Source organism: Cyprinodon variegatus, unplaced genomic scaffold (genome assembly GCF_000732505.1).
Source record: "Cyprinodon variegatus isolate N-32 unplaced genomic scaffold, C_variegatus-1.0 Scaffold508, whole genome shotgun sequence".
In the NCBI taxonomy this organism is placed as follows: Eukaryota; Metazoa; Chordata; class Actinopteri; order Cyprinodontiformes; family Cyprinodontidae; genus Cyprinodon; species Cyprinodon variegatus.
The window spans coordinates 45,131-72,244 of NW_015150961.1; the positions used below are offsets into that span (position 1 = coordinate 45,131).

The window sequence follows — 27,114 nt, forward strand, 5'->3', positions numbered from 1 at the left end:
AAGGCAAAATGCTCTCACTGATTTCATGTTAATTTCTTCTGCTGTAAAAATTGATGAGTGAAATTAAAACTGCTAATGACTGTAACTCAAAGGCAGACTTTAGTTAGTCTACCAAAAGCTTCTTTAAATTATTTTAGGATTTTATTGCAAATTTCAAACTAGTCCAAAGAAATATGCAAACTGTATGTATTTCTTTAAATATTATCTCTTTAATCTGAATATTCATCTCTCATATTATTGTTGAGCATTTTGAAAAGAAATAGAACGACTTATCTCACACTTCTAAACTATGAAATGACAACATATTAGAGACGACCAGCGCTCCTACGTTCTTCATGCATTATTGAGCGTTAATAATTCATTTAGATTTATTGATTTATTGCCCTCAATAAATGAATGCCGGTTATAAAGAACCTTGGAGTGCAGGTCATTCAGATTAATTTGGTATTACCCATGAACCTTGCCCCTACCTCCCCCCTTTTTGGAGTTCTGTGCACTTATTTACTTTTATTGATAAAATATTCAGTGGATTGACCAGACGAAAGTATTTTTTAAAAACTTTTTTCATAATAATATCTGCTGTTAAATGCATGCAGCATTTAACAGCAGATATATTATACAATAATATTCCAAATCAAATGTGGCGGTTGTATATTGTGATGCTCTGGACTTCCCACATTTTATCAATGGATATTGGTCTTTATTTGAAAATCCAGATAAATTAACTTCTGCTAATAATTAAAGTATTTTCAATAGTATTCGTTCCCCGTCATTTTAAAACAGTTATCTATGTTTGATATTAAACTATGGTAGTTTGAAATGCAATGCATAAACAATAGAAGAACAAGAAACAAAAAGAAAAAATTGTAATAAATGTATTGAGAACATTTTTGGTGAAATTAAACATATAAAATGCTAAGGATAAATAAATGAATAAAAAAATTATCCTGATAGAATTGTAGAATAAGAACAAATGTTTCTATGTTTGTTTGTGCATACCATAGCTTTACATCACCCGTTATGAAAATAGTTTGTTATTGATTCTGCTATGCATCAATACAGCCATGTAGATCATATATTGATTAAACCAGCATATCCTCTCTAAGCTGCTAGTGGCTTTTTGTGATAAAATGCACTTTAATCTCTGCTGCAGAATAGCCAGTAATACTGCTGCTACTCCTATCCTGTGGACTTCAGAGCTGCTCTTACATAAGACCATTTTGATATCCAGGGATTAGGGCCTCTCCACAGACCATCCTGTTGGCCACTTCCACCCGCGTCACCTCTGGCTGAAATGACAACTACTTTTATTGCAGAAAAAAAATGATGCATGGATTGTACTCATGCTCATAAAGTGCTCACACACTTGATGTTGATAGCATGCTGGACAGAGGAGAGATTTTAATGGTGCAAAGGAAAAGAGGACAGGAGTCAAGATTAATGAGTATGTTGTTGAGCGCAGAGGAAGTGAGCAGGTGTGCTGGCCAGGTTTGTGCAGGTAGAAGGTAAACGCTGCCAAGCAGAGCTCCTGAGCAGGTGGAGTGCTGCTGCATAAACACAGGACATGACTGTGTGCTCTGTAAACCCACTCATCCATGCCCTCTTAAGAAAAGCAAGCAATTACTTTGAGGCTGTGAGAATTGCACACAGGCTGTGACACCCAATGTCGTGTGAATCTATGCTGATCTATGCTTCCCGCCGCTGCAGAGTTTTGCATATGGAAATAATAGAAAACCTTTTCTGCACACCAAAGCCTCTGCTATCCACACTCACATATCTACCTGGGAGCAGCGGTGGTGCTGCTGCAGGTTCCACTTTTGTGTCATGGTTGTTTTTGCTTGAACAGTAAGAGTAAAGTAAACAGTGCTGAGCTCTCTGAGCCATCTGCCTAATGTCACTGTGGCCCATATCTGCCCTGCCTCCAACCCAAACCCCCACCCCCTCTCACTCACACTCTTCCTACTCTTGTCATCCTTACATTGTGTTTTCCCTTCCTCGTCCAGCCTCTGTTCGTACCACTTGTTTCCTCTCTAGCCTCGACAGCTGTCGTTCCTCAGTTTATCTGCCTCGTCCATCACGCTGCAGTAGCTTTTTATGAACCCTTTTTTGTTTACTTTGCAAACTATTTTCTGCATGACCCATCCATTTCTATTTTTGTTTCTGTTCTCATAAGTTTCTTGGGGCCAACAGATTCCTATATTCACGCCACTGTTTTCAAACTCCCAAACTCATATTGACCTTGGTCATTTCATCTGATCTCTTTATCATTTGTGTTTACCTTTGTTCTTTCCCACAAAATAAAACTTGGTGGAAGAGAATAAAACACACATTGGAGCAGAATATTCACACACTGCAGAAGGACAAACGTAATGTGTATTTTCAAAGTGCTTTCAATCATCTTAAGCATGTATAATCTTAGGACCTATAATTACAAAACATGTAAAAGGATAAAATAGCAGTACAAATTATGAGTCAACACTGAATGATTAAAACATGAAAAAAATGTCTAGTTCAAACATTTCTGATCAGTGATGCCTTTTGTAAAGTCATCAAATACATGTGTGCGTCTTTTATGCAGGTGACAAATCATATAAAACAATATAAAAAGTGAGTTAAACTTTACATGTTTAGTTGGTCAGCTTAGAAGTTTGAAGCTGTAAAGCCACAAGCTTCAAAGATGGCTTTTACCAGCTGAACTACTGGGACAATAAAGTACTATTGAAGAGGGGGGAGGAGTCTCATTGAACTTCAGCAAAAGACAGCTCACAAAGTCTGGTTCTGCTGTAGGTTTCGTTCTGCTTAAAGAAAGTTTTTTCTCTCCACTGTTGTTGTACTTGCTTGTTGTGAGAGACTGTTGCAGTGTGTGATTACCGCGATTGATTTCTCTTTCAAAGACACAATGCAAGCATATGTCTGCTTTTACTACATGCTAATCTAGGAGGAGAGGATCCTGCAAGTCAAGGACTCGATGCAATCACTTGGATTTCCGTAGAATGGAAATTAGGAAGCAATCTCTCTGAAGAATTTGACTTAATTGTCAAAGTACCTTGAGATGATATTTGTTGCGAATTGGTGCTAAAAAAATGAATAGAAAATATAATTGACCTTTTATCAGCCTATTATCAGCCTATTATAGAGTATTTCAGGATGATTTGTCTACCCTTTAGAGCTCTGACATGGTTTATACAATTGCATTAAAATTGTATATTCCCCTGTTCACCTGGTAGATGTCAATGTGACAGATTTAGCTTGCAGGAGCTTTAAGAAGGGGAAGGCACAGATCTGAAAAGATTTTAGGGTGAAACAACTGAGCACCTGACACTCTCTTATAGTTTCAGGCTGTTTCCCTCCACTGCATCTCTGCCTCTCACATGTGGCCTCTGCAGTGAGGAGCGTCACGTACAACATGGAAAAAAAGAGCTCATCTTTTAAAGGAAGTAGATCTGCATGGGGTCATTAGCTATTCCCACGGTGAAAACTGAAAGTTTTTATTGTACGCTGGAGGTTAGCCCACCATGTTAACAGAATAAATAAATATATAAAATAACCCTCAGACATTTCAGAACAGATCTTATAGAAATACTGTACATATGTAAGTAGTGGACCAGATCCCAAAGACAGGCTCTGCTTCTAGTAAAAGAATTGTGTCTGAACCATAGACACAAGACATAAAAGAAAAGGATTTAAGGATTTAATGTAGACACAAATATTTTACATTCAAAAAATGTTGCTGCCTCTCATACTAATTTAATCCTATGCAATATATTATGTCTTGCAAAAGTGTTCATATGTCATAAACTTCTATTACTTTCTTTCACAATACAATGATAATGAATTTACTTTCTTGGGATTTAGTGTAATTTACCAATAGATGACAAAAAAATAGCAGAATCCATAAATAAAAGCCTAAAAAAATCTGATAGCAGTAATTTAAATCTTTGCCTTTATAAATCAGTGAAATGGAAGATTCCAGCTGTTTCAGTTCTAAAGTGCTGTTGTCCTGGATGCTTTGGATTCTTCTCTGATTAAGATACCCTGATTTCCCTTGCTACTAAAGTATTAGCTTTTTGCTGAATTTCAATCATCTGAATCAGGTATTTTAAAGTAGGGAAACTTTTAAAAGCTGTGCAGACCAGTCCTTATAAGGACTGAATTTGGACACCCCTGGTTTAAAGTAAAGCATATGTTTATGTGTTAGAGTGACACAGATCGACTTAGCATCCCCCAATAAAGATTCCAGTCATCACACAAATATTGCAATGATATTTTAGTCAAATCGACAATTATTAAAAAGTTTGGTTGTTTGGAATATGTTTGCAAGGTTCTGATCTATACCATGAAGGTCTATTACGGTAAGTGGACAGCACAGATAATTATTCAAGGTTCTCTGGTTTAGAGTAGGGTAAAGCAAATAAAGGACGTTTAAAGCAAACGTTGAATGTAGATAGTTTTTTTTATACTGTTGTATTCTTCTGCATTCATTTGCATGTCTGCTCAGAAATTCTGAGAAACTCAAACTCCATGCAGAAAATAGACATTGTATTTTAAAATGAGACCTTGCTGGTTAAATAAAAGGTTAGATGAAAATGATGTTGAAACAGAAGAAACTTTTTATTTAGCAATTTATTTTAAAATTTGGAGAAAAGAAAACCCCAAGGCCTACAGTATGTTCTGAACAGTCTGCTGTTAGTGTGCATAGCTTACAATATAAAAAAAGGAAACTCCTTTCAGAGCTCAAATATTGTTCTTGGCTTCGTGGAAGTGTGAGCTTTCAAGTTGATACGAGGAGGGTGAGAACTGGCACTTATGACTGTATTTGGCAATTGGCAGTAAAGAAAAACATATTTGATATATTTCGTAATTATTTTAGTTTACTCCACCGCCCATCATCTTCATTGTTGTGATTTTTATATATTTTGTTACTTTAGTTTTAAACTGCAATTAACTTTAATGTAACTTAATGTTTAACAACCACAGCAAACGTAGAAGCTTAGATACTTTTTCTAGTTTGTATTTGGTTATTGAGAAGGATAAATCCCATGACCAGAAAAAGAAAAGGGCAGCATAATTAGTTAACCTATTTTAACAGTTATTGCAGGCTACACAGGGTGACAGATTTGTCTGATTACATTTGATCAAATCATAATCAGATCTTAAAGAGTTGGACTGCTGACTTCCTTTGCAGAGTAAAGACACCTTTAAACCATCTCTCTTTGGTTCTGCCAATGCCAATAATTTAAAACTTCTTTTTGAGAAACAGTTGGAAATAATACCAGAATTATTTTTTAGTTGTAGGCTAATGAATAGCTGAATTTTTTTTAATAACATAGTGCTGTAACTTTAACATTTTCTAATATGAGATGATACTTCCAGAATTAAGCTTGTTTCAGAGGTAATAGTCCATATTTTTTAAAAATATGCATAATTGGAAAAAATTTCATAAAATGTCGATACCTTTACATGTAGATGACCATCCTCTGCTCTCTCCAGGTGAGTGCTAACGTCCTCATCTTCCTGTGCACCAACATCATTGGTATCTGCACCCACTATCCGGCAGAGGTTTCCCAGAGACAAGCCTTTCAGGAGACCAGAGGATACATCCAGGCTAGACTTCACCTACAGAGGGAAAACCAACAGCAGGTAAACTTTTTAGAGGCACCTTCTGTTCTAATATCATATATATATATTTAGCTGCATCATGTAAATGTTATGTACATCTCACAACAAATGTAAAATGTTCTGCAAACACAAAAATGCTCAGCTGTTCAATTTGTTATCTCAACCTTGCAATACAAATGAACTCGATTTTTTCAGGGTTTTCTTCAGGGGAAGAAAGAGTTTCTGAAGTTAAGATAAGCTTCAAAATAGTTCCATATAAAGAAACTACTCCAGACCACTAGGGGGAGACATTATTACGTCATTTGGGAACAGAACATAGACCTTGCAGGTAAATAATGTCTAAGGACATAGATCAGTGGCAAAAAAGGTCTGTGCGGGTTTGCGACCGTCCGACATGTAGTCAGGATTTTTTTGAGGTGTGTGACGACGGTTGTAGAACCTCTCCGCGGGAGGCCGTGGTAGCGCACAGAGACAAATTTGACGATTGCAGAGGCGATGTGTTAGAAGTATAAATTGGCCTTATGGTGTTCTTGCCCCCTCCACTGTACCGCATATGCACCGGAGCAGACTTGTCCATTCTTGAGATTGACAGCTGTCCCAGCATGCACTGCGGCTGCAGAAGCTTCCAGGGGAGCGCTTGCAGAGCTCAGAGTATTAAGTTAAAAGTTCTCTTTCCTGTTGCCATTGTGCAATAAAAGTACATTTTAAGATCCTTTGAGGAAAGAAAATTATACTTTTAAGCATCACTATATGGCCCATTTACCGATTTAATGCTTTATAAAAATAATGTAAAAAAAAAAAGATGTTGAGAGGACCGCGCCAACCAGCGGACCTCCAAGGGTAATGGCAGCCATTATTCCCCTGCTAAATGAAAAAAGTATGCATTTATTATTATCTAGAGACTATTAATAACAGGAGGTGAAATGCAGCTCCAGATGAGTCAAACATGTGGGGACAACATGAGTACGCTTCTTTTCCAATTGACCCATATTTATGCTGCATGCTCTCATTCTCCCCAAGTCCACAATTTCCTGTGTTCTTCTCAAGAACATACTTGGTGAGGACACAAGTCTGTACTCATGTTCTTGTGAATTGAGAAATGACAGTAATCTCTTCTAGCATCATATTAATTCCATTACTAAGGTTCTAATCCCATATGAGTGGATGATTGTTTCCCCCTATCGATCTGGAGCACTTTCACTATATGGCTCTAGCTCGCAGTTTTCTAAACTATCAGTTTTTTTTTATCTACTTGCTGTATTTCCCTTAGTATGTTTTAGTGTGTTTGTTGCAGCTAGTTCTGTGTTTCCGATATGTGTCCACTTCGCTGCTCTCGATTTTCTTTAAATGCAGATTTTTTTTCCTTGGGGAATTTTTCTTTGCATTTGCCTTGTGGGTTTATGAGTCAGTCAAATTGTTCTACTTTTTTTTTTTTTTTGGTTTACAAAAATCCGTTTCACTTGTGCAGGACTTTTTGAAGTTACCCTCAAATTATTTGCATGGTGTTTGCACCCCTGGGCCACTGTGCTATTGTCATTATTTCAGCATAATCACATTTTTTCTGCATATTTAGGACTAGGATTAAAACACCTAGATTAAAACACTTTAAACAGAAATATGAACAACAGGCATCCTTAGAGGAGACTTAAAAAATGCAAATATTGGAATATACTTACATGAAATGTGACATGAAGTATTGAGTATTTACGTACATAAAGTTCAGCTTTAGAAATTGGTTAAGCCACAGTACATATGTTTTTTTTAAATGACATTAAAACATTTAGGTGTTTAATTTGTTTTAATTTTTTTGGACTTTTTAGACTAGATCTTGTTAAAAATCTGTTATCCACTATTACTGGTGGAAATGGTAGACATGCTATGAAATTAGCAAAGTTTTTCACTGTTTTTGTTTGTCAAAAAGTACAGTAGAATTGATCAACAACATTTTTTTTCATATTAATATTTTGTTGAATTTTTTTCTCCCGTTAAACCTTAAAATGATGTTTTACTTTTTCAATTCCACTTTGATGGTAATCCTGAATCAACTTAATTTGTTTATGTAGAGAAAAATAAATCATGTAATACGGGGTTGAAGATAACACCAAATTTGAACAAACTGAATTATTAAGCTGCTTTAGTACTTTAAAGTAAAGGAGTTCTGCTGTGGTGAAAAATTAACATGGGGACCCATGAAAACACTCAGAAGCGTGATTAACATCTCCATACAGACAGTTATGTTGTGAATGATACAATCTGCATTTTCTATCTTTGTGTGTGTGTGTTTGCGATTTCCAGGAGCGTCTGTTGCTTTCAGTGTTGCCAAGGCATGTTGCCATGGAGATGAAGGCTGACATCAATGCCAAGAAGGAAGACATGATGTTTCATAAGATCTACATCCAGAAACACGACAATGTCAGGTGGGCCAGCTGGTTTTGTTTCTTGGTAAAAGTAAGAAGTTACACAAACCTGGCAGGAATGGTTTAAAACCGGCACATTCAAACCTCAGTGTTATTGGTTTGTTGAAACAAGATTGTAAGAATTCAACCCCCCCACCGCCTAAAATTTGAGCTGAGGCTTTCACTTGTTGATGCACACACGCTCACACATATGCAGACGCGCTCACAGCATCAGTGGAGGGTAGAGGGGTTTGGCACAGTGGAGGCTAATTAACACTAGAGAGGGAATACTTAATCATCCACAGCCAAGATAAGATAATCCCCAAAGATAGAGAGCTTCAGCACACATTCAATTACAGCCCTGAACACACACAGTCCAAACACACACACACATCCTGTCAAACAAAAGTCCTTGAGGAGAGTTTAAGGTCACACATCATGCTTCTACCAAGGTCATTGGTCTGGCTGACAGCAAACTACAGCTGTAATTAGAGTTAGTGGTTTTGTCCCTTAAAATCGTGGTTTTAAGCTCCTTTAATTCTTCCTTTCTTTGTTTTTCCTCTGCTTCAGTATTCTGTTTGCAGATATTGAAGGTTTCACCAGCCTGGCATCCCAGTGCACAGCCCAGGAGCTGGTTATGACCCTCAATGAGCTCTTTGCTCGTTTTGACAAGCTGGCATCGGTAAGGAGGCAGTGTGCATGCACAGCTTTGAGGGATACTTCTTATGCTGCAGTAGTTTAGTTTTTTAGTGTAATGCACCTTTTAGTAGGAGGGAGGGGCCCAGCATTTACGTTTTATCCAAAAAGGAGAAGTAATTGTTGTGCCATGTTGTCCTCTGATAGTAATAACTTAAGACATAATTATCTGCTTACATTTCCAAAAGTTGATCAAAATCCTTAATCCCCTCGATCCACCATATACATCTACGTATATATCTGGGTACACCCTGGAAAGCTCCCTATTCCATCATAGTTTATTTACTTTGTATTAGAATATATTGTCAAACTGTTTACAACCAGTGCTTAATCCTTATTGATATTGCAGCAGTCAAAATACTGATCAGCTTTTTGCGAGTTTCCTTCAGTTTAAAGTTTTCTTAGCAATAAGCTCCGACTCTTTCAGGTTAAATGGTCTCTTTGCATCACTCTAATCTGATGCCCCTCTACAGAGCACCCCATTAAAGTCACCACTTTTGGGTCAGTTCATAATGGTAATACACTTATCAGTAAGAAGAAATATCTTAGATAAATATAAAGGTTTCTTTAACCCTACATTTCAACGGTTATGGATATTTTTTATGTTATTTTCACACTAAAAAAAGAAACTACAAATATATTTTCTTTTGTTAGTTGACTGCTGATGTAGCACTGTTTCAGTTTGCTGGGTTGTTGCCTTTTTTTTTTTAGGAGGGTGTAATTGAAGAGAATTTTCCAGATTGTGGAGTTTATTAAATTTTCTCCTGTATTCCTGTGTTTGATTTTAGGAAAGAAAAAAAATCCAACCACTATACAACTTTTTGTATTCAATAATCAAAGGTAGACAGACCAAACTGCTGGCTAAACAGGGTGTGTTAGTTTCTCTCACTATGGAAACGTTATTGTATTGATTGTGTAGAGTGGAAATAAGTCTAAGTGGAAACATCGAGGACTGTACACTAGTTCCACTTCCAACAGATGAATTGAAAACAAAAGTCAGGAAGCTGGTGCCCCATCTGTCATGACTAGCCCAATGATTTTTAGAATTGATGGGCTAAGAAAAACAACTTGAAGCTGCTTAATATCTTATCCTTTCCTATTCTGGAAGACAGTACATTTTTTTCATGATGTCTTGGATTTTTCGCTCTTTTTCCTCTCATGCCGTTTGTGTACATCACCTCTTTTTTCATAGGAGAACCACTGTCTCCGCATCAAAATTCTGGGTGATTGTTACTACTGTGTGTCAGGGCTACCTGAGCCCCGCGCTGATCACGCTCACTGTTGTGTGGAAATGGGTGTCGACATGATTGAAGCTATCTCGTAAGTAAAAACAACAATAAAACAAAAGATTTTGGGCTCAAGTCTTTTTTTTTGTTTTTTGTTTATTCTGCTTAACTGGAGGATGCCCCAATGTCTACAGGTTGGTGCGTGAGGTAACCGGGGTCAATGTAAACATGCGGGTTGGCATTCACAGTGGGCGTGTCCACTGTGGCGTACTGGGACTCAGGAAGTGGCAATTTGATGTGTGGTCGAACGATGTCACGCTAGCCAATCACATGGAGGCGGGAGGCAAGGCAGGGTGAGAAGAAATTTTCCTTTACTCCTTGTCATAATCAACTACAGTCAAAGTTGCCTACAATTTTGTCATTAACTTTATTTAGATTCATTTTATTGGCTTCTTGAGTGTTTTCTCTCTTGTAAGTAAAAAAGAGTCTTATTTAAAAACGTTTAAATTAAATTTTGCTTTAAAATTCATGCTGATCATCATTACTGTATCTCATTTTAAAAAGTAAAAAATGCTAAAAATTATCCAAAACTATTAATTTTAAAGTAGCTTTGCTGGGTCTTTATTAAATAATTAGGATAGAGATATCATTAACACTAAGGCCCCTGTCATACCTTGACCATTTAGACCAGCGTATGCCTAATGTACAAAAAATTGCAAAAACACTGGCATACATTGGAAATATGCTGGCACACGTCGACATATGGCAAGTACATTGAGGAAATTTGAGAATGCTCCAAATTTCTCAGCGTATGCCATACATGGGCCATAAGTTACAGGAAAGTTATTTGATCGTTGACATAAGTTAAGTGTAAGTTACTCATAAGTCCTGGCGTCTAGCTTATCCAAGACCTATGAGTAACTTGTGCAAAACTTATACGTAATTTATGAAGAACTTATCTCCAATGCACATAAACATATTTGAGTTGTTCCAGACAACAGCTGAATATGTTTCTAACCTAGAGCTACTGTTTAATGCCGCATTGGCAGCGTTTTGTTATAAAAGGGGTCCACAGGAATAGATCGTCAGTACTCCTCCAGACTGCAGCATCCCCATCATAAGGTAAATGAGAAGCTGAGTGATGGATCCTCCCTGTGTTCACGCCCACGACCACGACAAACAATCTTTCTAGCAGACATGACGCTGAATCTACTGAGACTGCAAATCTTCTTTCTTTCTTTTTCTTTTTTCTTTTTATTTATTCTTCTTTTTTGGCAGGCGGTAAACAGCAGCTAGGTTAATACCACAATCAAATTGCTGCCCCCCTCAGGACACTGCCGCATTATTTCATGGACATTACGCTGCCGTGTGTTATGCATAAGTTAGGCTTTCGTTGAACATAAGTTCTGGACTCGTTATGAATACGCTATGTATAAGCCCAAACTTGAAAAAAGTACACAGAAAGTACAGCGTATGCCAGCGTTTTAGTGAATTCTGGAAGATCGGGTATAAGCTGTCTAAATTGGCAAGGTGTGACAGAGCCCTGACATTGCTAAAAGTATGTTTATGGGGAATAACATTACAAGCTTTTAAGTCAGGATGGTTTGCTCTTGCTTTGTTTGATTTTTGTGCAATGAAAACAGCAAGTTTAGCTGTTAAATCAAAGAACAAATGGTTATATCTCTTGACCCTCAGTTGCATGTCTCAATATCTAGACCCATTTAGTGAATTAGAATAGGATTTAAACGTTCACCTTTTTTAGTAACTTAATTCAAGTTAAACAAATCATATACATAAATTAAGCAAAGAATGATGTTTTAAGGCTTTTATTTCTTCGTATTATGATGTTTTTTGAGTAACACCAAATATAAAAATTTACTTAATAATAGACTACCTCATTAGACTAATAGAACACATTATGAATCGAGAGATGTTGTCTTAATCAGAAGTGAGTTTGAATAGTTGTTTAAAAGTTATTTTCAAAAGCTGCTTTTAGTATGACAAACGAGCCTAATTGGATTGCATTGTTTTTGTTCTGAATGTTATTGTATGTGCCCTTGAAACAATATATTTTAATGAGACATTGGTGTAATGATCCACGTATTTAGGTTGAGGGACAATTAGCCATTCCTGTGTCTCAGTTACTACAAAAAACAATAACAGTAAAGAAAAGGGAAGATAAAAAAAAAAAAAGGATTAATCCAAATAAAATAAAAGTTATAAAAAAATGGAAATAAATAGGACATCAGTATGTCACAAATATTAGAATAAATAAAAGAAAGCGAAATAAATGTTAGGATATTAGAAAAAAAAACAGCACAGAAAACTGAAATGAATATTAAAATAATTCAGTTTATTTATATAGCGACAATTCACAACACATAGGCACGTTACAGAGACAATACTGTCAGACTGGTTAAAAGATTCTGTCAAAGAAAACCAGTTGATTGCATCAAGACATTGACTCTTCAGCAATCCCTCACAACAAGCACGCTTTTGGCGACAGGGGAATAGAAAATCTCCCTTTTAACAGGACGAAACCTACAGCAGAACCAGGCTCAGTGTGAGTGACTGGGGTTCAAGCAGACAGAAGCAGACATAGGGAAAGAAGCAGAGAAACAAAAGGAAACTGTCAACCAGCTCCACAGGCTGCTCCGTCCAAAAAACACACAGCCAGGCAGATGAGCTCTAAGTCAGAGAATGAATCAGAGTGCCTACAGTTAGTCACATGAAGAGAATCAGGACTACACTGAAACACAGGCCAAACTCCAAAATCTATCAACAGAGATGTTGGTGGCAGCAGCACAGCTGATATTTCAATCCAGGATGGAGTCACAGCCGAAGAGGAATAGACCAGATAAAGCTACTATGACAGGAAAAAGCATAAAGAACAGGCAGTTTTGAGTGGAACTTAAATACTGCAGAATTAAAGAATAGAGAGAGAAAGAAGCAGAATGATGCAAAGTGGTCCCTATGTCATCCAGCAGCCTAAACATATAGCAGCATAAATACAAAAAATACCTCAGGATTAGATAATTTTAAATGAACGGAAAAATAAAAATGACTTAAAATAGATTTAGAAAACTAAAATTTAGAAAAGTTAAATAAGGTGAAATAAAACTAAATGCTTTTGCTATACCAGGCGAATCCACATCACAAAGGCTACGCTGCAGTACCTGAACNCTCCAAAATCTATCAACAGAGATGTTGGTGGCAGCAGCACAGCTGATATTTCAATCCAGGATGGAGTCACAGCCGAAGAGGAATAGACCAGATAAAGCTACTATGACAGGAAAAAGCATAAAGAACAGGCAGTTTTGAGTGGAACTTAAATACTGCAGAATTAAAGAATAGAGAGAGAAAGAAGCAGAATGATGCAAAGTGGTCCCTATGTCATCCAGCAGCCTAAACATATAGCAGCATAAATACAAAAAATACCTCAGGATTAGATAATTTTAAATGAACGGAAAAATAAAAATGACTTAAAATAGATTTAGAAAACTAAAATTTAGAAAAGTTAAATAAGGTGAAATAAAACTAAATGCTTTTGCTATACCAGGCGAATCCACATCACAAAGGCTACGCTGCAGTACCTGAACGGAGACTATGAGGTGGAGCCAGGTTATGGAGGTGAGAGGAATGCGTATCTGAAGGAGAACAGCATCGAGACCTTCCTGGTCCTGGGCTGCAGCCAGAAACGGGTCAGTGCACAAACACACACATAACTGAACAGTAAGATCTCTATAATTTTCATTGAAGGATGAAGTACTGAGTTGTTGCAGGCTTTGTAGATGAGGATATAATGCTTTTGGTTAGATTAACTATATAACTTTATAATGAAACAAGAGAGCTGCTTCAATAGTCCAGCAGCCTCCTCCTATATCAGCAGCTTTGATAAATATTTTAAGAATGCTTCGTTTTTTGTTTTTTTTAGCATTTTATAGTAAAAGGTGTCAACATTTCAGAGCCATTATGTTCCATATCAGAGAGCAGTTAAGGGTTCAAGAGTCTTAACCAGAGCAACATTGGTGTGCTCAGTTCAGCCTACTTGTTCACTCTAAAATTTCTCACCTTTTTGGAGCCTAAGTTTAGAGACGAACGAGCATGCCATATCAAAGAGTTTGATCTGAAGCTTCTTAGATTTCTTTCCTTTCTGACTTCAACCTAATCTGTATGTTTCACTTTGAGTCACATGACCTAATAGCACCGAGGATGGTCTGTTTCCTGACTGGAGACATTTTTTTCAGTTTTATGCCTCAAAATGTCCCCAGATGATTCGTCTGTTAACCCCCAGTTTTTTTTTCCATCTCCTTTGCTAATGACAGTTAGGGCTGTTGAGAAAGGAAGCACATTTCTTTGGAAGTTGTTTTAAAGATGTTAAACTACCACAGTGTCATTTTTCTGTCATTGACAAATTTTTTATTAAAGCTCTCCAAGTGCCTGTCTGCTTGGTTTGTAGTTTTTTCACCCAGATGCGGAACACACCAGAAAACCAGTGAATTTTAACATTTTATTTAAGCAAAAATAATCTGAAAGCGGAGAACTGCAGGAAGTTAGTTGAACTTTCTGGTTGGTCTGAGGGTAGAAAGCAGACTGATCATGAAGGTGTTAGTTGATGACAGCTGATTACTGATTGATTTAGTGGCTTGAGAGATGAAGGAAGCATGGATCTATAGGGTTTGACTCAGCAGGCTTTGCAGGCTGTACCCCAGAGGTCCAGGAGAATGTGAGTGAGATCTTGGAGTGTTGGTACGTACAACAGATGTTGTGTTGGAGAGCAGGCAGGCAGGTGATGAAGACAAAACTGCTGCACACAGGAAAGACCATAAAGACCAGAGGCGAACTGAGGTTCACTGGCTGCCTGAAAAAACAACAAAGTCCACATTTAAAAGATTCACAAGAAGGCTCATTTCAACAATAAAGTTATTCCTGGTTTAGGCATTTGGCTGGAATACAATGAGGGGTATTTATACAGTAGAGAGATGATCCTTTACCTTCTTATACACATGCTAGTCATCTGGATTAAGAAATGTTCTCAGGTGAGCAGCAACACGTGTCGGCCCAGCCAACAGCAAAGATCCTCTCTGTGCCAGGAAGCTCACTCACACCGGAAAAATACCAAAACACCAGAGACCCCAATATAAGGAGGATAGAAGCCAGATATAATAAGTGCCCTTAGTCACTTGTTTTGTGGTCTGCTGTGTGTTGTGTTGCACAAGAACAGTTGGTCAAGCCTTCGTTTCATTTTCTCTGAGCAGAAGGAGGAGAAGGCGGTGATGGCGAAGATGCAGCGGACAAGGGCCAACTCTAACGAGGGGCTGATGCCTCGCTGGGTGCCTGACAGAACCTTCCCCAGGACCAAAGACTCCAAAGTCTTCAGACAAATGGTGAGGCTGAGAGTCCATATGCTGTTGGAAACAAAAGTCAGGCTGTAGCTTTAAGTAGTCACCATTCATTCCTTCTTTTAGGGAATTGATGAGTCCTCAAGTAAAGATAAGTGAGTACAAGCCCTACTTGTTGGATTTTTTTTTGCTCTGTTGCTTCCTACTCAGCCTTCGCTCAACTTATCTTTTTACAACAGCCGTGGTGTTCAGGAGGCCATGAACCCAGAGGATGAGGTGGATGAATTTCTGGGGCGAGCCATCGATGCTAGAAGTATTGACCAGCTCAGAAAAGACCACGTCAAGAAGTTTCTACTCACCTTCCAGACATCTAGCCTGGAAAAAAAGGTGCATAAATCATAAATCTTTTTATATATTAGTTTTGTTTGTTTATTGATAAGGAAATATGTATACATTTCATATACTATAGTAAGCTTAATTTAAGTTTGACAGCATTGACTACAAATACTACAGTTTCACTGTGGTATTAACCCAAGTACTATTGTAAAACACATTTTCCTTAATAGGTGCAATGAGTGGGCTCTTTTCCGTTCCAGAATAGCCAAATAACAAGATTTGCCTCTCTGATAAAGAAGCTTAGTGATAGCCAGCTGAAAAAAACAAAACAATGCAGCAACAGGATGGGGAGGGGCAGCAAAAAAACTTTAAGCTCTGAAAAAAAACTTTAATGGCTAAAAAACCTTACGTTTTTATTTCCCAGGAATTGCACACCCTCATACCGATGGGCAGGCCAACTGACAGCTTTGCTAGGGCTTGAGACAGTCTTTTTTGTCCCCCTCTACAGTAACCCTTATTTTGTGTTGGATATTTTCATCCCATCTGAGAAGAGAAAGTACGGCAGGCAAAATATGGCATTTTTTGACCCGTTGTATATCAGCCAGTCCTAACAATCTTTTCCCCTCCATTGCGGGAGATAGAATAGGTTAGATACTTTGGCGATTCTCTGCCCTCTGAATCTGCTGGCAGTTAATGTGCCATCTCTTAGAAAGCTTTCCTTTTTGGCATTACAAACATCCACTCAATCAGAGTCAAACATTTTTTTGGCCACAGTGCAGGATCATTGAAATGAACGGCATGATCCGTCACTATGCTTAGTCTCTTGAATCGAGCAGCAAGCCCCTCCACCTGCACTGTTCTCAGTTGGGATGGTTCTGTCTCCTGCTCAAACATGCACTTCCCCTGCCCCGCCCTTTAAAGCTGTGCCTCAGCTGGCTCTCAGCTGGCTCTCCTCCTCCGCTCTCTCTTTCACCCTGCGCCTGGAGCTCTGCCATCTTCCTGCTCTTTTGGTGCTATGCTCAGGTATTTCTGTAAAGCAGAGGTCTTCAACAAGGGGTCCGCGACCCCTAGGGGGCCCTCTGAGGTACTGCATGCAGGTCACAAAAGTTTTGGTTGATTAGACTTCTTTTTATATTCCCCCCTCCATTTTTTACCACTAATTTAAATGTCTTTAAATACATATTACCATGAATTCAACACTCTGTGGTAAACATATAAATGGATGCAGAAAATGTATTTAGTCATCAATGCATTCAGAGACACACAGAAGCTCTTTCAAGCTGGGCATCATTTCATTCACTACACCTGTCCCATCAACCAGGAATCAGAATCAGAAATACTTTAATAATCCTAGAGAGGGAATTACTTTGGTTACATTACACCATATATAATAGAGTGACTATAGGACCAGTTTGATATAACACAATTTCATACAATATACTGTATATAATTAGGGGGTCCCCGCTCCATCTCACCATCAGTTTGGGCGTCCTTCACCAAAAAACGTTGAAAACCCTGCTGCACAGGAAAAGGTGTTTTCCCCCTTACACTAGCTAGCGGATGCTATACTTTAAAATCACATTGCTAAATGCATTGCTTCTTACCTGGCTTTAAATGCGCATCATTCTTCTGCAATTCTGTTCCTGGACCCGTTCCTGACGCATCCTCAGTTTATTTTTAATATTTACTCATAAAATCCCTTAAGCCTATAGTGTCATCTTCCTTTTTTCTCTTTTTTTTTCTGTGCGTCAAACTTCTGAACACCCTTAGTTGGCAGCAAAACAAACTTTAAAAGTTCCAGCCCCCAGTTATCCTGGTCAAACCATTTTATGTTGGGGTGGGGGAAGTTGTAAATGCCCCTTACTTATTATAAAGTTACTGTAATATCAAGTATTTTTATCACAAATATTTTCTGAAATATTACTCTTGCCTGTATTTTTAATGGTCAGTGTCAATTTTGGGGCCCTCTGTCCTGGGCCTGGCCCCCCCTGTCGGCAGCCTGCTGATGGGCGCTCTTTGCTAACATCAGTGTTCTTATACTTAAAAATAAAATTAAGATATTTGTTTGAATGTACTTTGTCTCTTTTTGTTGCAGTATTCGAAGAAAGTTGATGACCGTTTTGGGGGCTATGTTGCCTGCACTCTGCTAGTATTCTGCTTCATTTCTTTCATACAGATTGTTATCTTTCCACAGTGAGTACCTAACATTACACAGACTCTTGTTTGTTACCCGATAAGATTTCAGATCTGCTTTCATTGGATCAGCTGATTATAAAAGTATGATTATATAGACACGTGTAAATTGGAAGCATCTTTAAGGATGCTATCTGTTTATTGGATGGAATACAGTTTAATCTTATAAGCCATTAATCAACAAAAGTGAAAAATGTGTTTGTATCCCTAGTGTCCAGTAGATATTCTGTTTTAAAACAAATGCATCAGCGTAACACTATATGAGGCATAATACAATCTTGGCTCTCAAATTATGGCACAAATATAATGCAGATTTTTTGTCTGCCTTTAGGTTTTAATTATAGCTGCAGCTATTGATTATTTCAGTAATCTATTGATCAAATAATCTTTTTTAGTATAAGATAAAAGTTATTTTTTTGTAAATTGACATACCCCAACCAATAAATAACTGTTGGACAAGAAAAACTAACTTAATGCTTAGAAAGCAGACAAAGAAGCTTTTTCATCTCTAATGTAAAGTATAAATAATATTTGTGTTCCTTTGGCTTACATTTGGCTCTAAGTGGGTTGTCCTTTTCGAAAATTACAGAAGTAGTCGATGTGTATTTTAATCATCTATTAATCAGGATTAATTAAGTAATCGTTTTACAGTAACTTTAATTATTTGCTAGGTAGTACATTAAATAATTGTGAAGCTACAAAAACAATAAAAGTAAAAAGAAGTTCTAAGAAAATTTTAGCTTCTTCAGAAGCATCTCAGGCATTAAGTGCAGCGGAGAGATTTTTTGGGGAATACAGTTTGCTTTCTTTTTCTACCACAAAAAGAAAAAGCACAATTCTTTGTTGATTGACTCCATAGATGTAATCACCTTTCCATCTAATTTTAGCTGTTAGCTTGGAGAAACGAATGCTATTGTGTAAGTCACAGAACGTTTCACCTCCGGCTTACTTTTTGAACTAAACTGAGAAGGTAACCAATCAGTTAAAAAAAGTTATTCAATCTAGTTCATTTGGATAACTAATACATTTGTTGAAATAACTCATTCATATGTGATACAACACGGTTTCACACCTTCTTTAGAAGGTACCTACTAAAACATTAAATATTCACATTCACTACTCCCAACATCCAAAATAAGGACTGTGTTTAAAAAGAGATCTAAGCATTAGAAATAATGTTTAAAGTTGCAGATGTTCTCTTATAATATCATCTGAGCATAACAAATTAGCTCTTTGACCATTTGTTCAAAAAAAAAATCCCTGTCATAGTTTTTAGGTGGGTTATTTTGATCCATGTTGCAATAAAAAGAAAAAGAAACAAAATGAAATGATTGGTCTATCTTGGAAGATGACAGGGGATGTACCTTAACCACTTAAGGAGAGAAATGCCAACAATTTTTAAACTAGAAAATAGCTAAATTGAATTTAAATAATTAAATAAATAACTATCTGAAACTATTTGTTTTTTTCCCTGCAGCACCCCGGTCATGCTGGGAATATACATCAGTATCTTCATCATACTCGCCAACATTCTCTTCATCTGTGCCATATATTCTTGCATCAAGGTAAATGGAGTTTAGTTCTCCAAAACTACATATTTTTTCACATTTTGTTTGGTTACAACCGCTACTTCAAGTATTTTTTAGCATTTTATTCAATAGGCTGCTACCAAAGGGAAACCTATTAGTTAAAAATGTCCACCTGTGGTTTATTCAGTGCAGTACTAAGAGGGCTGTTCTGTGAAGGCCTCTGAGGTTTGTTAAAGATTATTCATAAAATAACTTGATAAAGACCAAGGAAGACAGCATACAGAGCAAAATAAAGTAGTTTAAAAACGCTGTGGTAAAAAATAAAACTTTGAATATTTTTAACAATGCTGCTCAATCAATTAAAATATAAGAAAGAATCGGGAAATATTACAAGCTCCTAAAAGATTGAAAATAAAAACTCTGGACTTAGAAATTTGCAGAGAACACCAGTTGTAGATGATTAGAATGTTGGTGGATTTTAAACTATCCTGAAAGAATGAATACTTTTGCAAGGCATGACAATTGTTAAATCTTTAATATGGAAATCCTTTATTTCTGTAGCTTTTCCCAGCTGCAATGCAAACTGTTTCAAAGAAGATTGTCCAGTCCCGCACCAACAGCACCCTGGTTGGAGTGTTCTCCATCATCCTTGTCTTCATCTCTGCCTTTGTTAATATGGTAAGAACAATGCTGTTGGTAACCCAGACCTAGAAGTTTTTTTTTTTTTTTTTAGGGAGAGATTTTGAATCTATTTCTGCCTGATTTACAGTTTGCCTGCAACACCCAGAACTTGGCGGAATGCGTTGCTGAGCAGCTGAACACATCTGCAGCTCTGGTGACCCCCTGTCTGATCCGCAACTTGAATGTGTCCATTGAAGGGGGACTAGAGATCTGTCCGAGTCAAGGTCCTTCCTGCCCTTTTCCCGAGGTGATTTCACCTTTTTTCCTTGAAAAACACAAATCACACTTTCCTTTTAGTGTGAATTGTAGATGCTGACATGGGCTGTGGCTGTCTCCTGTTTGTGCCAGTATTTCAGCTACAGTGTGCTGCTGACGCTGCTGGCCTGCTCTGTGTTCCTGCAAATAAGCAGCATAGGGAAGCTGGCCCTTATGTTGCTCATTCAGCTCACCTTCCTGCTGCTCATGGAGTGGCCACAAGTAGCACTATTTGACAACGCAGACCTCTTTGTCACCTCCAATGCCATGTGAGTATGAGAGCATGAAGAACAGGGGTTTGGATAAAAAAGATAATATTTTTGAGCTTTTAAAGTCTGTATATCTGAAACTATTTGAAGTCTTACATTGAATTACTAAATCTGTCATATTTCCTAATCTTTGATGATATTCAGCTGATTTGCATAAAGATTGGTGCACTTTTTAAGATCTGGATGTTTTTGTCATGAACAAAAACAATAATCGGGTTTTAGTCAAGTGATCTTGATGATGATGGAGAGCAGGAAGTAAAAAATACTACAGATTTAGATCATGCTTCAAGGGAAAGGTACAAAAAAACAACAACTAACAAAGTATGTTAGATGTGACCCTTATCTCACAAGAATGAGTGAGTTTCTGACAGAACATGAAGATTTGCTGATTATCAAAGCAAAAGATATGACAAACTGAAGGCTCCGTCATCCTGCCTGTAAGCCTGGAGGAGTTTAACTTAGTAGTGAGGCCACACAGCTTAATGTTAGTTCATATATTTATATATTATACAGAGGTTGATCACTGGAGCCAGGTGTTCTCCTTTAATGTTACCCAAAGTGATCAGGCAGCCTAAAAACGATTGATAGTTTTGGGTCAAAGTTTGAAGAATGTTGTCCTGCAGGGCACCGTCTACCCTGTAGTGTTTAGTGCGGGCCAGAAAAGATATGCCTTTTGAGAGGAGGGTTTTAATTGGGAGAACACCGCGGGATGTCCATGGTCCTTGAAGATCTCTTAGGAGATCTCCTACAAGAAATATCCTGAAAATGAGCATCAGCTAGTATGAAAAGAAAGTTTCTTTATTGCTCCAACATTCTTGTGTAGGGATAACAGGTATAAAATTAACAAATTAATATAACTAAATATTTATATATCTCTTGTAATGTACTAACACTTTCCTCCATTTTCTTTTTAGTGATTTAAATGAAACCAGTTGGTAAGTTGTGTTTTTTTGCATTATCAAATTTTTTTTTTTTTTTTTTTTGCCTCAATCAGTCTGGGTCATTTTTATTTGCCTTTTTTCGTCTCTGTCAACACAGAAAAATAATATAAAGCTTGGGAATGTTTTTTATTTTTATCTATTCAAGAGCTGTGGACTATCAGAAGGAAGTGTCACAATGTGTTAATCTGTAATGTTTCTTTTACCTAAAAAGAAAATGTACTTTAATAGTGTTTTCTTTTAGAAGGAATTACTGTACATGTTTTATTGTACTGCCTGATTTTTGCAGTTGTTAAACATAAATATTTAAAGTTATTACGTCTCTCTGATTCAACATTTGATCTTAAGAGCTTGGCTGCATCATTGTAATACAAACAGAAAATCAAGGACAGTCTATATTTATGCCTGATTTCAATACAATTGTCAGAAGTAAATATTATTGTATAAAACTGTTATCTTAATCCCCACTTATAATTTTTTTTATTTTTTTTGTTATTTTAGGTTTAGTTTCAATGAAACTTCAATTGAGTGGTATGTTGTTTCAGTTATTTTCCAGATATATGTTCCTTATTGTTGAATTGTGTAACGTCTTCTAAGTTTCTTTAATTTACTCGAAGTTTTGATCACTTTGCAGCCCATATGTCGTGACCAAAGTCTCCCTGAGGGTCATGACTCCAGTGATCCTCACAGTCTTTGTCCTGGCACTGTACCTGCATGCACAGCAGGTTGAATCTACTGCACGCCTCGACTTCCTTTGGAAACTACAGGTACAGCCACTGGAGGGCAATGTCTGACTTAGACTTAGACAAACTTTATTCTCATTTTGTATACATATTCCATTTGTTAAAGTGCAGCAGTTAAATGCAAACATGGTGATCAAATGTAAACATAGGACTGAGACATGATTTACAGTTTTTCCAACATTTAGCTTTCTTTTTTTCCGTTTTGTTCAACATTCAGCCGTCTATTGGCAGTGGAGAAGAAGTTGTTTTGGAATCGAACCGCCTTTGCTCACTTTCTCTTTTAGATCTGTCCGACCGTGATTCCTAATGATCTATGATAATGCCTTTCATGTGCTATATTGGTTTTTATTAAAGCTGTTTGTTTCTCATAACCGTCCCTGCTAGGCCACTGAGGAAAAAGAGGAGATGGAGGAGCTGCAAGCCTACAACCGTCGCCTCCTTCACAACATCCTGCCGAAGGACGTGGCTGCTCACTTCTTGGCTCGCGAACGGCGCAATGACGAGCTGTACTACCAGTCCTGTGAGTGCGTAGCCGTCATGTTTGCCTCCATCAGTAATTTCTCTGAGTTCTACGTGGAGCTGGAGGCCAACAATGAGGGGGTAGAGTGTCTCCGGCTGCTCAATGAGATCATCGCTGACTTTGATGAGGTAAAAATTTATTTTTCTAAAACTCACTTTGTTGCTGCACAAAGCTAACATCTGTTTTGTTTGTTTTTTATTGATTTAGATCATCAGTGAAGAGAAGTACAGGCAGCTGGAGAAGATCAAGACTATTGGTTCTACCTACATGGCGGCCTCTGGTCTCAATGACTCTACTTATGACAAAGAGGGTCGTTCTCATATTACCGCACTGGCAGACTACGCCATGAGACTGAGAGAGCAGATGAAATATATCAATGAGCATTCCTTCAACAACTTCCAGATGAAGATAGGTAAGGAAATAAAAATAAAACCTATCCCTCCCAGCTAGACTTTTAATAATGAATCTCTGGTCTGTATTCCTTTAACAGGTCTGAACATTGGACCAGTGGTAGCGGGAGTTATAGGGGCCCGGAAGCCTCAGTATGATATTTGGGGAAACACAGTAAACGTGGCCAGTCGAATGGACAGCACAGGTGTACCTGACCGCATACAGGTAGGTTTTTAGTGCACAAAGTAAAGGATGTGATGTCTGTGTTCTTACCGCACAAAAAAAAAAAAACACTGAGCTTGGATGTGGATATCTTTTCATTAATTTCTCCACTAGACCAGTATACCAACATTTTTCACTGCCAAATTAGTTAATTGGATTAATCGTAATCAATCCATTATTGAAATAATCAGCAGCTAATATTGGTAATCAGACTGGAGTATACAGACTCTGAAACATAAATATTGCCGAAAGAGTAATTAGGTTAGAGCAGTAGTTAAGCCAAAATTGTAAAAAAAAAAAAAAAAAAAAATTCTATATATAAAATCTATCTATCTATCTATCTATCTATCTATCTATCTATCTATCTATCTATCTATCTATTCTTTTTTTCTTTCCATACTCCCATGTTCTATAATTTGCTTGCTTTTGCATACTTGCTCAGTTTATGTGATGCTACCACCACTACCTTTGTCACGATTTGCCATGACCCTGACATGCTACTGACTTACTTCCTTTTTATTTTTAGCTGTTTCTGCTAAATATTTATAATATTTTCTAAATGCCCCAGGTGACCACAGACCTCTACCAAGTGCTTGATAGCAAAGGATATGTGTTGGAGTGGCGCGGCGTAGTTAAAGTCAAAGGTAAAGGGGAAATGACAACCTACTTCCTAAACGATGGCCCGCCAAACAGCTAGCAGCCGTGACAGCAGCGGACTGGGACGGTTCCCACTGCAAGGACAAGGCACTACTGAGCGAGCACTCACAGCGCGAGCGAAACAGCTGAGAACTACAATCGCCATCACTTGAATCCCAAGCAAAGAGGAAAACATGAACTTTTAAGACTCCGGAAAAGGGAAAGTGTTCTCGATGGGAGGAGAAAGCTCTTGTTCGGCAGCCATCTCGGCGCCGCGTACATGTTGGAGGACAAGGTGTTTTTCTCATGTCTAGCCTCTCTCTCAGGCTTCTTGAAAGATGCAAAGTCTGTTTATTTAAAAACAACGCCTTTTAGCCTGTGTCAAAAGAAGATTATCGCTGTACATAAGGCTACTTTTTATTTGACTTTGTTGTTTTTTTGTTTCAGAAAAGATTTTTGGTTCGTTCGTTTGTTGGTTTGTTTGTTTGACATGATTTATGAAGAGGTACTTTTGTTCCCGCTTTATTTATTTATTTCAGTCTTGACGTTTTGTGCTAAAGGTCCTTTATGAAAAAAAAGTGTGAACACATACGTGCACAAATATCCAGTTTATTACACGTTCATAAGTGTGTATGTACATGCATATTTGTGTGTGTATGACTATATGTATAAACTGAGAAGGAATATATTGACCAAAGACTAAAGTATTTACTAAAAGAAAGGCAGATATGTTGATATGTTCTTGTTGAAGTCAGCAATGATCACCACCTCTGATTTATTTTTTTTCTCTTTTGGCAGATTCTTTAACCTCTGTCAGTGAAGGCTCATTTTCATAAAATACAGAGTTTATTTATTTTTTTCTGTCATTTAGGCAGCATAGAGCAGATTTATAACTCTAAGTAATAAAATGACCCTCAAATTGTTTTACCAGATGAAATTAAAACTGAATAGAGATAACTAGAGGAAGAAGGGTTTTATATTTTTATCTGAGCTTGGGTAGATCAAGCTCGGATGGGAAACGGTCCTTATGTCTTTTTTTTTTTTTTGGGGTGGATATGAAGGAACATAAATCAGTGAGTTGTTCCAGAACCTCCAGGTAGAACGGGGCAGAAACTTTGGATTTCAACGCAGTTGCATCATGCAGCCTGATTCTTCTATGAAGAAGAAGTAGACGAAGGAAAGAAATATTTGCTGATTTTGACTGAATACTGTGCTTTGTAATCCTGAAGGGGCATAACTATTTTCACTGTGAGGTTTTTATGATACAACAAAACTGCTTTCTTGCCAAACATAACTGCTTTGAGCATGTCTTACTGTGGTTTATTGTTTTTTTTTCTTTTTGTTGGGTTTTTCTTTCCACAAAGGGTATTTTGTATAAATTCTGTACCCATCATTTGTACATTCTTAGTGTTGTTATTATTAAGATGATTCTGGTTAATTATTATATGACGATTCAATTCTAATGAAGAACAGCACGCTTCATTGTAAAATTCAAAGCTCAAGCTCACTGGTACCAACTGATCAACTGCTGCCGATGGATTATGCTGGTTAGTCTCGGTGTAAAAGTCTATCGATGTTACTAGTCATAACCACTGAGCCAAACAAAGGCATTGTTATGAAAATTATACCGGTTTGTTTACACAGAGACACATGTCAGTCACTATGTGGTTTATTTAACCTACTTTAATGATGGAAATCACACACAGGCTTTAACATGCCATTTTTAATTTACCAAATTTAATATCTCAGTGGTTAAAGCATCATTTGTGTTGTTTTTGATAAAACAGTTTGGTGCATGAATGGTGGGCCAACATTTTTATTCATACCATGAAAAAGTGAGACCTTCAGCAAAGATTTCAATTGAATAACCCCCTTTGAAAATGAAATAAGAAAATCATTTAGTTTTAAAACAGCTCTTATTGTTTCCAATAACAACTGAATTTTCTGGTTTTGTAGAGGATGCATCTTAAATGACAATGAAAAACACATGATGTCATTAATTGTACCTTTTTTTTCTGTATCACTCAGAGCTGAAAAAGAAAATACAAAATTATGAACAAAAACGCAAAATTAGTACTTTAAGCTCTAGTGTCTTTTTAAATAATTTTTATCTGTAAAAAAAAAATTATAAATATGAGAAAACCATTTTAAAAAAAGCACTGAACATAATGGCCAGGTAAAACATGCAAACAAATATTGATAAAAATGATGCCGTCAATGAGATATGAATAACACATTGATAAGGAAATAATTTTGAAATCAAGAAAAACAATTTAAACTTTTTCTATTGTTTGGGGCTATTTTTATTTTATTCCTTTATTAAAAACCATCTAAGCTAAGACTACATAAAAGACTACATAAAACCTGCATCTGCAGTAATATTGAACAATGTCTTCATATCATTAGCAGATCTTTTTTTTAAGGTAAAGTTCCCAAGAATGTAGCAATTAACCAATTTTGAAAAATAGTTATAAAATCATTAACCTAAAATATTGATAATTACATTCATTAACCCACTCTGGATTTTCTCCATTTTAGTTGGATCATTATCTGGAGTTTGCCGATCATATTACCGTCTAAAAGAAATACATATTTTTGATGTATCTTTTCCCCAGCTTGACATGAAATGTGAAATGACACCATCTGTTCATTTTCTGAGCTAGCGTGTTCATCAATTAACTGTACTAGTTTTTTGTCACATCTATATATATTTTTCTGGTTTGCCTTAATGTAAAGCAACTGACCATACTATCTTTACTTTTTAGTGGCTATAGCTGGGCATGGGCCAGAATGATTGCAGCGAGAAACAGTAATGACACCACATTTTTACAGTATCATGGTAGTCCCACTACCATAATAATTTTTTAAAAATCCTAACAAAGATGTTTTGGTTTTTTTTTTGCCACATTGTGAACAGAAAAGCCACACATCCTTCTACTTCACCTGAAGTTATATAACTTAGTATTTCATTTATAATAATGTTATCTAGAAATGTCTTCTTTTTTTTTTAAGGAAAAATATATTAATTTATAACTATTAGATTGTTTTTTGTAAATAATGCTTCACCTTGATCTGCCCTTTAAGTAAAACCAGCATAATATAAGCATATTAGCTGGCTAAGTA

At 36.9% G+C, this 27,114-nt stretch overlaps 1 protein-coding gene across 1 annotated transcript in view; it reads left to right on the top strand.

The window, feature by feature from the left end:
• The window catches only part of LOC107094831 (adenylate cyclase type 6-like), a 51,417-nt gene extending 26,619 nt beyond the window's left edge, over window positions 1-24,798 (top strand). The window contains exons 4-24 of the mRNA XM_015390690.1: window positions 5,491-5,640; window positions 7,915-8,036; window positions 8,586-8,697; window positions 9,904-10,031; window positions 10,132-10,290; window positions 13,497-13,638; window positions 15,196-15,324; window positions 15,406-15,434; window positions 15,519-15,666; window positions 17,711-17,808; window positions 19,286-19,373; window positions 19,899-20,015; window positions 20,107-20,265; window positions 20,367-20,542; window positions 21,457-21,477; window positions 21,982-22,011; window positions 22,115-22,247; window positions 22,608-22,871; window positions 22,951-23,155; window positions 23,234-23,358; window positions 23,924-24,798. Of these exons, the coding sequence (XP_015246176.1) occupies window positions 5,491-5,640; window positions 7,915-8,036; window positions 8,586-8,697; window positions 9,904-10,031; window positions 10,132-10,290; window positions 13,497-13,638; window positions 15,196-15,324; window positions 15,406-15,434; window positions 15,519-15,666; window positions 17,711-17,808; window positions 19,286-19,373; window positions 19,899-20,015; window positions 20,107-20,265; window positions 20,367-20,542; window positions 21,457-21,477; window positions 21,982-22,011; window positions 22,115-22,247; window positions 22,608-22,871; window positions 22,951-23,155; window positions 23,234-23,358; window positions 23,924-24,052 (2,664 nt within the window). The 3' untranslated portion in view covers window positions 24,053-24,798. The remainder of the gene's footprint in view (window positions 1-5,490; window positions 5,641-7,914; window positions 8,037-8,585; window positions 8,698-9,903; window positions 10,032-10,131; window positions 10,291-13,496; window positions 13,639-15,195; window positions 15,325-15,405; window positions 15,435-15,518; window positions 15,667-17,710; window positions 17,809-19,285; window positions 19,374-19,898; window positions 20,016-20,106; window positions 20,266-20,366; window positions 20,543-21,456; window positions 21,478-21,981; window positions 22,012-22,114; window positions 22,248-22,607; window positions 22,872-22,950; window positions 23,156-23,233; window positions 23,359-23,923) is intronic.
• The last annotated feature ends 2,316 nt before the right edge of the window (window positions 24,799-27,114 follow it).